A 12,751-nucleotide genomic window follows, 5' to 3' on the forward strand; every position below is an offset into this window, starting at 1 on the left:
AAAGATGTGATACAGCCACTAATATTCCAGAAAAGAAATAAAGATAAAATATAAACTATAATAATATCGATTTTCAAAAGAGAAAGAGAAACCTTTTGTCCAACAGAATCTAAGGACCTCAAATTCCTTGCCCTTTACAATAACTTGGCAGATTGAGCTTTTGCCTAAAATTGGTGGTGATAAGTTTAATTTGGATCCATAATGTGCACTGGCTCATGGTTGACTTTGGGCTTTAATAGGTGTGAATGCAGTCAAGTAATCCTGTGAGGGACTGCTCCACTGAATGTTATTATTTGAGCTAAAGAAAAATGACCCCCAAAAATGGCTGGACAAGAAAACCTTTCAAAAGGAAATAGACAGCTGAATATACAGCAAACTTAGATTTTTAAAAAGACAATAAGCTCTTATGTTCTGCCTTATCACAAATTTTGGTGATGTCAACTAAGTAGGATAGGCCAGCGTTATTGTAGTTAGCAAAAGATGACTTCCTGGACATTTCTTACCAGACACTCACAGGTATCACTGGACCAGCTCATGAAGAATGGAATTAACAGTCTGGCTTAACTAGAAGCTGTTATCCCCTGGCTCTGCTTTAGTTTTGACACTTTAATGATGGTGACCTAATTAGGGAAAAGGGCACCTCTAACACGTACTTTTGCATTTTCTGCACTTCCTTGACTATTGCCAGATTACAGGGTGATGAACTGTGAGACCTAGGTTTCCTGTCTGAGAACTGCGGTTTAAAAATGTCTGGCAAAATGGAATTAGAAACACTGGCAGTGTACGTACCCAAAGTAGTGAGGATGTGATTCACTCATTCATCAAATATTTACTAGAGCTCTTATAAAAGTGCCCTGATCTAAACTAGCTGCTGGTAATACAAAAGTGAGCCCAGCTGCCTTCAGGGCCTGGCTCTCCAGTCTAAGCTGGAGACAGAGATACTACACCAACATACTGAAATACAATGACGATTTAGACTAACGGGGGGATTTGGACCGAGGCGGTGGGGTGGGAAGGGTAGGGGTGGGGAAACCCTCTGTGAAGAAGAGGCTCTATGTCTAAACCAGAGAGCGGAGCAGCCCGAGGGGCCGGCCAGGGGAGCCGGGCCTGGGTACCAGCCAGAGGGATGGATGAGCAAAGACTTCCCTGAAGGAAAGCTGTAGTGGCTGAGTCATTCTGGGCATGGAGGAAAGGGGGAGAGTGGCATGAAACTGTAATGTACCTTTTTAAAAGAGAAGTATGGGAAATATATTTTTCCTGTAGGATTAAAAAAAAAAAACCTGTCATTTTAATGTGTAAGTGCCAAACCGGCAATCAGGGAATCCAATCTCTGGTTCTGCAAACGGACGGAGCAAGCTCACCAGATCCCTTGATGCTGAAGTCCTCCATGTGCTATCTGGCTGCTTCCGTCCCCCTGTACGGCTACACCTGTGACAAGCACAGCAGGGCTGGGCAGGGGACAGCCCACTCCCTGTCAGGTGCTGCCGTTACGACCTGAAGCAGCACTAACGGTTGGGGAGAGGCTGGGAGCGGACAGCTCCACCCCACCCGTCAGCCTGACCCACCGCTGACACTTCACAGTGGTCCTGGGGGATGCCCAGCCCATCACCCGACTAGCTGCAGTGAGGCTGGCCACAGAGCTAGTGAGCAAGGGTCACTATCCCACTCCGCTCTCTCCTTCCTTCTTAGTTTTCTTCCTTCTAATCTGATAACAACGAAGCAAGTATAAACAGATGCTTTAGGCCAGAGCTCTCCCATCCTTTTCACCACACCTCGTCCACCCTTTAGCATAACTACTCCTTCTAAGGCCCAGATTCTACAAAGCTCTTCCTCTGTCTACACCCCTCCCTAAATTGTCTATTCGTTTCCATGGACGTGTGGTTCTCCAAGGGTCACTTAAATACCTCAACCAAATGCCTCACCTTAAAATCCCTCCTTAAAATATTTTTCTCAAGGAACAGTCATTTGAACATCTCTCTTAAGGAATTATTGGAGACAAGAGTTAGTGGAGTAAAAAATGACCAAATGAGAAAAATGACTGAAATGACAGGGACAGTGGGGTGACCTTGGGCAGAGCCCTCAGTCTCTGCCTCTGAAAATGAGGAGCTTGAAATGTGCAGAGTTGCTCCCCTTTCTCTTGCACATTTCTTAAAAAACAAGGTGGAGACATTTTCTCAATTCCATGTGATGATTTCTACTCTCAGGGCCAAGACGAGAACAAAACATTTTTTAAAAATCTTATTAACATAAAACCATATAAACTTTTGGAATTAGAACAGACACCTAAAGAAAGGTTATAGGAGTCGGCAAATTATTAGCATCCCTTAAAGTTTTAATTCTTTTTTTTCTTTAATTTTTATAAAGTTTTAACTCTTTGAGTGCTAGCCAAACTAGCTAAGAAACTTTCAGTAACTACTGATTCTATTGCATTATTTCTAACATCTACTACCTCTTCTCTGTCATCCTCATATTCCCTGATCTATAAAAATTAAACAGGGGTCCATAATAAGCCTTCAGAAATAAGCCTCCTGTGTTTACTGGGAAGATGCACCACTCCGTCTTCAATGAAGTAAAGGAAAGATCCACAGATCTACCATGGTTTCCTGAATCTTTGGGCCGAAGATGCTTGGTTTCATGTCTCCTGAATTCCCTAAGGAGCCATTTTCACAGAAGGTAATTATTTTCCCTCAAAGCTAGGCTTTGTTTCCAGATAAACTAAGGTGATGGTACAAAAGCGGATCCATTTCCCTGGGATTTCAGAAACAAACAACAATCTCTGTAGCATAAAAAAATAACAGTGATAGGGGCTTCCCTGGTGGCGCAGTGGTTGAGAGTCCGCCTGCCGATGCAGGGGACACGGGTTCGTGCCCCGGTCCGGGAAGATCCCACAGGCCGCGGAGCGGCTGGGCCCGTGAGCCATGGCCGCTGAGCCTGCGCGTCCGGAGCCTGTGCTCCGCAACGGGAGAGGCCACAACAGTGAGAGGCCCGCGTACCGCAAAAACAAACAAACAAACAAAAACCAAAAAAACCAATGATACAATAATAACACTATCGGTGGGGGGGGGGCAATCTGAAGCGGTCAATAACCATTTACAGATCATCTCCCTTTGTTGCTAATGTTGATAGTGATTTCAACAGCGGCCGCTGCCAGGAGTCTTACTTTCTAGTTCTTATTCTGCCGTCACTGGGGCAGGGGAAGGGGAAGAGAGTCTTTATGTTCTTAAACTTTTGATATTTTTGAAGCAAAAACCGTTCATAACAACTGCTAGAAGGGTCAGGAAGGACTGGGCAAGTTGCAAAACTCTGTATCTGAAGTAGTCATTAAAGCAAGGAATCTGGAAAGAGACCAAACCAGTGAAAGTGAAATATAAAAGGTTAGTCGAGCGTTAAAAATTTTTTTTGCCTATCATGTCATCAGAACAGTGTTTTTTTCCTTGTGGTAAGAACACTTAACATGAGATCTACCCTGTTAAAACGTTAAGTGCACACTACAGTATTGTTAACTACAGGCACAATGTTGTAGAGAGCTCTAGAACGATTCATCCTGCTTAACTGCCGCTTTATACCTTGGAACAGCAACTTCCAATTTCTCCCTCCCTTCAGCCCCTGGCAACCACCATTTTACTGTTTCTATGCGTTTGACCATTATAGATCTCGCCTATAAGTGGAATCATGCAATGTATTTGTCCTGTGACTGGCTTATATCACTAAGCATAATGAACCGAGCGTTTTTTAAACAGCTAAGTGAAATCTTTACGAAGGAGCTAACTAGCTAGAAGCACAAGCTCATAAGCTAAATGTCTGTTAATTATAAACTATTATAACACACTACATAATACCACCCCAAAAGACTTTCGACAGAGAGACTGTGCCTAGAACTTGGGTAAGAGTTTTACGATACCAGTAAAAATCAGAGATCTTTGCATCACAGCTTTTCATTATGTAGGTTCCTCCAATTTAATCATAAAAGTCAATAATTAACGCAAGCGTAAGAAAGTTATTTGCTAGAATGTCCCGCATAGGTTTATCTTCCACCTGCCAAGACTGAATTACCTCTAGTATTATCCCTAGGTGAAAACAAAAGGGAAGAATCCAAGAGCACATTTCAAATTAGAGACTAGGGCCTAACGAAAAGTATATCAATTAGCTCTAAAAGTTATCAGAGGGCCATGGGAGCTGGAAAGGTTAGATGTGCCAAGTACCCTATCTACAAGCAAAGTAAAAAGCAAGTAGATGCAATGCTTGGTGATCAGAGAAAACCATGATCTAAAATAAAAGATGCTCAGCAGATAAGAGAGGAGAGACCGTTCTTGAAAGTTTGTGCCAATTAACAAGCAATATTAACTTTAAAATTGGGATAAAGATGGAAATCTTGAACCCTTTAATATCACATATATCTAACAATAATACAAAAACCAAGACCGTCTCCATTTTCCAATTAGTGTTTCAGACACTCAGAAGTAAACAGCAGCCATAAAATAGGGGCATTAAAAAAAAAGAATTTCAGAAGTCTAGAAGTATTAAGTTGAACAATATGAAATCACCATTTTTTGTACATCAAAAAGTTCGAACATCAGAATTTTCACGTGGTTCCACCAAAGAAAAGGGAGGGCTCATTAACTTAATGGTAAGAATAAAAACCTGAAGACATGCTAAGAGTTCGTGGTTTCACTAGGAGGTTTACTTCAATGCGAGAATAGTACTGAAGCAGGAAAAGGATTTTTAATATTCTATGATAAACATTATGTCTCAAATCACACGAAACTCGGGCCAGTCAGTACCTGCTCAAATGAGCCTAAGAATAAAATTTTCCACGTATAACCGTCCCACTTTCTTTTTTGACTAACATATGACATCCAACCCTAGTAAAATTCTATTCCCAGTCGGTTTCTCCACTCCCTGGTTGGATGCCTGAACCTGCCTATCATGGGTAGAGCTTCAGGGGCGTGCCCACACACACCTCACTTCTCAATCTACTATTCACCACTCAGTCCTACACACTCCAGCCCTCCTCTGCCGCTCTTTCTTTTAACCTTGGCACCCTGACAGTCCCATCTGTCTTTGTCAGGCTCTCCCCCACCCCCTTCCTTTACAATACACCAGTGATCTAGTCTTTCTCGCATAGAATGGGGGGATTCTGCTGAGCCTCAGTCACTCTGCCTTTCCCATGTAGGTAAGCTTTGCTGTTCAAAGAATATCTGCTGGATTTTGTCATGTAACTTTACATTTCTGCCTTATCTGAATCCTGATGAGTTTCTCAAAACCAATCTCACCTATAAGGCATCAATAAACAGAACTTGAATGTTATAAATTAGGATAATTTTCTAAGGCGGAGCAGTACACACCTCCAACTTTAATATTAGAATAAAGGGACTCACCTACACTAGGTGGGTTTCCATGTGGATGGTATTTTCTTTCCGGCACACAAAAGCACTGTGCTCCCTCTGGAAGTATTTCAGGGGTACTTTTTTTTTTTTTTTTTTTTTAAAGTAACTTCCTGGACTCTGGGAAATGTACACAGGCTCTGAGTCAACTCCATCACGTTCAGTATTAGGGAAGTAATTTATGTGAGGAAGGGAACCGCAATGTGCCTTCGACATTTTTTGAGGGCGGAAAGTTTCAGAAGAGTGCAGGTACGTTTCTGACTCTTTCTATTGGGCTTAATCATTTTCCACCTTTGATTCCGGCAGTTGTAGAACCTATTTGGTGACGTCACCAAAGCACTGACAAACATATTATTTGATATTCCACTGCTGCGAAGGCCCCGGGCAGAACCACCCATCCTGTGCGTACATACCTTGAATTTGCTATTTCCACTTTGGTTCTCGCCATGGCGGCTGCCCTTTGCGCACCTTCGATCGCTCTGTCCACCTTCTCCCTGGTTTTTGTATTTCGTATTGGTATAAGCTGCTTCCTTATTCCACGGACCAGAATATTATTTTTGTATTTTCCCTCTTCCTTAGAGCCGTCGGGAAACACGGTGCAGCCGTATCCGTGCCTCTTGTTATTTGCCCACTCGCCTTCATACTTCATGCCGTTGGAGCGCTCGCTGATGCCGAAGCCGGTGCGCTTGTCGTTCTTCCACTCGCCCATGTACGTTTCCGTGGTGGTGGCGTCCACGTTGTCTTCCACCGGGCAGAAATCACAATCTACGTCGCCGAAGCTGATGGTGGAGTTGGCGTCGCTGGAGCTGATTCGGCTCATGGCCGCGTCGCTGCGGACCGAGCTGCGCTTGCTGGAGATGGAGGACTTGGATTCCGACTTGCGCAGTTTCATGCTTCCCAAGAGGGAGCCCCGGCGGAAGAGGCCGCCCTTCTTCTTGCCCGCGAGCTCGGCGTCGGCATGGAAGTTGAGCACGAAGCCCCCGCGGCTGCCGGCCGGGCTGTCGGCGGCGGCCGCGGCGTCGTGGAGAACGCTGCCGTTGCTCTGCTCGCTGCGCAGCGAGGCCAGCGACGTGCGCAGCGGCGAGCGGATCACCGTGGCCATGCCGTAGGGCACGCTCTGGCGCACGCCGTAGCCGTGTCGCATGCCGCCGGCCCACTGGCCCTGGTAGGTACCTTCGAGAGACGGCAAGAGAGCACAGCGTGAGTCTGGGGCCGAGGGGGCGCTGGCGCCTGCGAGCCCTGCGCGCAGGCCCGGCGGCCCAAGGTGCAACCCCGCACATTGCCAAGTCAACTTTTAGGGATGCTTTTAAAATTCCATTTGTGAATCCCGTCCCTGAGATGTTGTGCCTAGACCTTTTCTGTAATTGTATGTAGGCTTTTTGTATACAGCTGTGGTGGCTAAAAAGCGTGCACTGTTTACCTTTGGGAAAACTGAGATAAACTTCCACACTTAGCATTATGGAATTCATCTCAGGGCAAAGGTGTGCTTGACAGTATCCACTAAAACTTTGTTGACACCGGATCACTTTTTCAATGAATATTATGCCTTCTCAGGAAAAGGATAATCTCTAATCGAAAGCATTTGTTTTCAGTAAGTTTTTCTATTAAATAAATTAGCAGAGACGTTTAAAAATTAATCTGGAGCAGCTTTTTAAATAACCTTAGGGGGAACTGAACGTTAAGATTAGGGAACTTAGAATTTTCTCTTCTACATCAAGTTCATTTCCTTTTAATTAAAGGAAAATTTTAAATTAAAATATCCCCCAAAAGAAGCTATGTAGAAATTTTAAGATGTAATTACTTCCTTATTATTCCTAACTCACAATATCACAGAAAAGCAATCATGATAACAGTCTGTCTTGACTTCTTTCAGTTTCTGATTATACCGAGCTACCTTGCCATTTTGTATTGCCGTGAAGATTTCTATTGCATGGCATACATTTATTTTTAAAATACCGAGAAGTGCTGCTTATAGTTTTATATCATTGTGTTAACAAGGGCTGATTATTGCACTTCAAAGTTAAAGCCATAATGGCTCCAAAGTCAAAAGTTTTGACGAATTTCAAGACTACCATCTCTTTCTGTTCATTCTGATATATTTTTGGTATATAAATAGACAGTAGCAGGGAGACAATGAAATATGAAGTGGGTCTGGTACTGTGAATGTCATATTCTGGGTAGGCCTTAACATCTTAACCCGACACCTAAGAACTTCTGAGGAGGTGGGCATAAACCCCAAAGGATAAGATAGTCAAATAGAACATTTCAATTCAAGAAGCTTTCTACTGAATATTAGCCATCTCCAAACAGGGAAGGAAACAGAATTATTTCCTTAATAATTATTTCTTTAACAGGGAAGGAAAATGAATTATTAGGAAACTGCAACTTACTTTCCCTTTTCCTGATAGATAAAATTTTAAGTTCTAAGATAAAAGTTATACAACCTGACTTACACGCACTAAAACTACCTTATTTTTAAATACTTGTTTAAATAAGCAAGGAATGCTATAATTGTATCCTCCTAACTTTTCTACATAATGACAAGTTAATTTTGCTAGAACAACTTCCAACATACTGTTTGATATCAAGAAGTATTTACACTTTTAAAATGCAACCATACTGTCTTAGGAATTCCTAACACTGGGGGGAAATTAACAGCTAGTTTCCTTAAACTGCTATCTCCAGAAAGTATTTAGAATTTCCAACGACGTATTGCTTGAAAACTCTAAGTGGTTTAAGGCAACAGCAATAATTAGAAAGTTGAGGTTGTTGCTTAACTGTCGAGTTGAGAAGCAGAACAATGGCATTGGCTATATTCCCATCCTATTCTGTTGAGGAACAGTATATGGAAGAATTCCTCCACAGAATTGCTAGAAACCAATTTACAGTCAAAGCGTTAGTGGTTCATCTGAAATTTAAAACAGGTTTAGTCAATGAACCTAGCAAAAAAAAGGGCGTCTAGTTCTTTATGAAGCAGGTGGTTTCCACCTGCTCCCTGCTGCTCAAATAAAGTTCTAATTAGTTCCTCGCAATTCCTTAAATATAGATGCATAGCTCACAAGTTTAAAAATTATTTTCATGGGTTTGAAGTTATGTTCTATGATTCTGTATCTGGGAGCTGATTTTCTAGATATGGCCATTTTCACTAAATAAGCTTGTAGTGGAAGGCCTCCAGTTCAGAAAGAATTCCGGTCAAATTTAGACTTTATTATGCCAAACTTAAATCTACATGCTGTGAATGGGTATGTGCATGTGCAAGTATGCATGTAATTAACAAAACAATGTGTCTTCCTAGATATTTTCAATAGTTTCACGACAGGTGAAAAAAGGAACCACAGCAGGATCAGAATTTGCACCAAATATTCTGGGCACCTAGACTTGGATTTCATGAGTATGGTACTAATTTATTCTTAATATTCAGGGAGTTTCTATTTCGGTAACATTTCACACACAAATCACTAATAAAATAAACCGAGTGATACTTGTCAATGGAATTATGACTTCCTTCCTCTAGTTTAATGTCACCACAAAATACATGGAATCAGATTTTCCCTAGGTCTGAAAGGGTAGCTAGGGATGGACTTGTGGTGCAGAGGCAAAAAGTAAAAATAGGGGAAGTGATATGTCCTGTTTTGGCCAAAATCTTTGTATGAAATAAGTTGTAGCAATACACTTCAATTTAGGCCCTCACTTTATGATTCAGGACTTTCTAATTAACTAACTGATTGGCATATGAAAGAAAAACAAAGAGTAGGAATAGTGATTTTTTAGAGTTTTTTCTCCCCTTCCTAATTGGTAGCATATTAGATTTTTTTTTTTTGGTAGAAAAAGAGAACCACAGTCCTACAGTTATGCCAGATTTTGAGGTTTTTAAAAAATTCTTTTAAAAGTTAGTTTTAAAACAAGATGCTGATTATCCACAGTCATCCTAGACACTTATTTGAGCTTCTACAACACATACATAGAGGACCTTTACTGTGCTACATATATATTTTGATTGCTAGGTATAGTGAATACTCTAAACCAAGAGATTTTGTTTAATGAGTAGTAACTTTAAAAGAAGACTCACTTATTTTTAGCCTTCCAAATACTGAAGTAAAAGAACTATCCATGGCCTTCTTGAAAGGTTATAAAATAACGCACACATATGAAAGATAAGTTTTGTATTCCAACTTTCGAGCATGGAATTTAGTTATATTGTAGACCCGGGGCCTCCAATAAAATCCAATCACAAGCTAACATGTTTGTAAGGCTGTCAACCAAGGCACTCTATGCCCATTCAGAACATTTAAGGGCCCTAATTAACTACTGTGGAACTTGAAACTCCTGCAGCCCATATACAAGTATTAGAGTAAGTCCCCCCGCCTCCTTTTAATCCATGAGAACCATATCCTTCATTTATACTGTAGGATGAAAAGATGTCCTTTTTAGCAAATCCTACCATTCTGCCGTTTTGCATTTGAAACACGGCCCAACTGTTCTGAGTAAGTGAAGTGTACAAATTGTATAAGCTTTTATATAAGCAGTGGCCTGGGCTGCCGTGGGGTTGCCGTGGGCTGGAGAAACTTTTAACTGGATCCCTTTAATATCCTCCAACTCTGAGCTGCAGAATTCTGAAATGTGACCTTGCTTCCTACAGCCCTCTTCAATTAACTGATTACGTTTAGTATAAGAAAATGTATTTTGCCAAAGCATAAGACAGTCATGCTTCTCAGTTTATTACAAAAGGAAATTCATCAGATTTTGATACCTGTTTCAATAATATACGTTTCCTGGTTGGAAAAAAAAAAAAAAGGGAACTCTGCCCTCTTATATACAAAATTTCTTTTGCAAATATTGTTTAAATATTAAAACAAGGTGAATTTTGCTCACAGCCAGCATACCATTTCGGTCATACACCTTATTGCAAATCGGCGATTGCGTACTGCCATTCTCAGGAGTAAAGTAGCTGTTAACTTAGCAACTATACCTTTCAATTGTATTTTTTAAAACGTAGACTCCATTGTTCATTTCTAAAGTGTTTTCCTCATAATTTGTCCACTTATCTGCAGCTCAACAATGAGTACCTTCTTTTGATGGAAAACCAATACTTCAAGAAACCGAATGAAAACCAGAAAGAAAACCCCACATCCTCCGAATCCCACCTGCATCAGGTGGCCTCTCCACTCCCATAACTAGGATGTTTCCAAAAGCACCTCAGATAAGGAACAATTCCCCAACATCCTAGTTAATGGGGTTCTGGCTTCTATCTTTAGGCTACTAGAGGACCAGAAGCGAAATACGACTCCACGTGAAACCAATCCCAGGAGCGGTCCGCAGCGACCGCCAGCCTCACAAGCCCAGGGCGTTCGCTCTAACTCCACGGGAGTGGTGATTTCAAACCCGCCCGGGAGAGGGAGGGATCAGGAACGTAATGTGACGGGCTCAAGTGACAGCGTCCCCTCTCCAGCCCAACCCTCCCGGGCGCGCTCCCTCCCGGTGGCAGCGCGGCGCCGGCCAGGTATATTCACGCCTTGCTCCCCAGGGTGTGCACACACCGCCCGCTCCAAGAACCGGGTCAGATCCCACCCTTGCGCACCAGTCGCGTCCCACTGCACCCTCCCGGGAAGAGCGGGCGCGGGAAGAGGGTGGGAGGCTTCCCCAGGTGTTTTGGCGGGTTTCCGGACACGTGCGCCTCGCGTCCTCCCCGCTTCCCCGCAGTCTGGGCAAAGCCCACCGCACTAGCTCGCGAAGCAGCCGAGCCGCCAACGACGCCGCTCACCTCCGTCCCCGTAGGTCTCCACGCCGTACCCGTCCTGCAGCCCGTTACTCCAGGTACCCTCGTAGCGAGCGGGGGTGCACAGGCTCTGCCGAACCCCGTAGCGCCCCTTGAAGCCATGTGACCACTCCCCCCGGTACATCCACTTGCCCTTCGTCTCCACCCCCAGCCCGTGCCGCTTGCCCTGCGCCCAGTAGCCCTGGTAGGTGTTGCCGCTGGGCCAGGTGTAGCCTCCGACCACCTCGAAGCCGTGCGACCAGGAGCCCGAGTACTCGCCCTGGCCCTTGGGCCCCGTGCAGATGCCATGCCCGTGCGCCTTGCCCTCCTCCCAGCCGCCGCAGTAGGTGCCGCCATCGTCGAAGTCGAACCTTCCGCCCGTCATTCGGGGGGCAGCCCCGGCGCGCTCCCCGCGGGGGCACGGACGCGGGCAGAGCTGGGCACGGCAGGGTGTAGCTCGGGGGTGGAGGCCCGGCGGGCGAGCTCACGACAGCGCCCCGGGCAGCTCGCGCCGCCGCTCGGCTCCAGTCCGACGCCGCCCCCGTCCTCCCCTCTTCTCTCGCCGCTGCCGCTGCCGCTGCCGCCGCCGCCACCGCCGCCTTCCTCCTCCTCCTCCTCCTTCGCCGCTGCCGCCGCCGCCCTGGCCACCGCCGCGCGCGAGAGGACAGCCCGGGCTCCGGAGCGGACCTTCAGCTGCTCCCACCCGCCCACGTGAGCCGGGCGCCGCCCCGCGCCCGCCCCTCGTCCCCTCCCCGGGCGCCGAGGCCCGGCCCCGCGGCGCTCCCGCACCGCCCCCGCCCCCCACCCGGGCCCTGCCCCCAGCCCCGGGAGCCGCCGCTTCCCCGGCGGGCGGGCTGGCTCGGGACCGGCCGGCGCGCGTGTGTTCGCGCAGCGGGATGCGGGTGGGAGGGCGATTGTGCCCAGGGCCGCGCGCGAGTCCCCGCCTGCCTGGAGGCGGAGGCGAGGCCGCGTGTGTGGAGGCAGCTCGCAGGCGGCGGAGGGCCCGGTGTTTGTGTTTGGGGTTTATCAATGTGGTGAAGCGCCCATAAGTGCGGCCACGTGTGTGTTGAGGGAAACCTCATATGCGTGTTTGTCTGCATGGGGTTCGTAGTTGCATTTTTTCCGGCCTTCCAATTTGTGTACTGTTGCGTTTGTCATGCTCAGCTGTCACCGTGAATTAACATCCCCCCAGATACATGTATGCATGTGAGATAAGTCTGCCACAGCCTAGATATAATTGTGCAGAATGTTCTTTTACACCTACCCATTTCGAAGCACATGTGTTTGCATTTATTTAATGAATATATAGGGGGAGAGCAATGCAGTTTGAAAAAGCACAGAATAAACTGGTGAGTTTTTTTGTTTGTAATAATGAAGAGGGTGTTTTTAACCTGTCTTTGCAGGGATATAGGATATTTGCTTCTACCTCAGAGCCTGCTCCCTCCAATGCCTCATTTATTCTTCTAACAACCCTAGAAATTCTTCAGCCTGGAGCTGTGTACCCAACGGGCAGACGGCTCAGTCTGTGTATGTTGTATGTGTCTGGAATGTACACCTGGTACCTCTCCACTGGCATCCACAGTTTAAGAAAGTAAACAGAAGCTTTCAAGGA

The 12,751-nt window shown here is 45.3% G+C and overlaps 1 protein-coding gene across 1 annotated transcript in view; it reads right to left on the reverse strand.

Moving 5' to 3' along the window:
* JPH1 (junctophilin 1) overlaps positions 1-11,542 on the reverse strand; it is a 77,619-nt gene extending 66,077 nt beyond the window's left edge. The window contains exons 1-2 of the mRNA XM_060116143.1: positions 11,146-11,542; positions 5,798-6,557 (exon numbers count right to left, since the gene is read on the reverse strand). Of these exons, the coding sequence (XP_059972126.1) occupies positions 5,798-6,557; positions 11,146-11,524 (1,139 nt within the window). The 5' untranslated portion in view covers positions 11,525-11,542. The remainder of the gene's footprint in view (positions 1-5,797; positions 6,558-11,145) is intronic.
* Positions 11,543-12,751: the final 1,209 nt, after the last annotated feature.

The sequence above is a fragment of the Mesoplodon densirostris genome, chromosome 13 (assembly GCF_025265405.1).
Source record: "Mesoplodon densirostris isolate mMesDen1 chromosome 13, mMesDen1 primary haplotype, whole genome shotgun sequence".
NCBI lineage: Eukaryota > Metazoa > Chordata > Mammalia > Artiodactyla > Ziphiidae > Mesoplodon > Mesoplodon densirostris.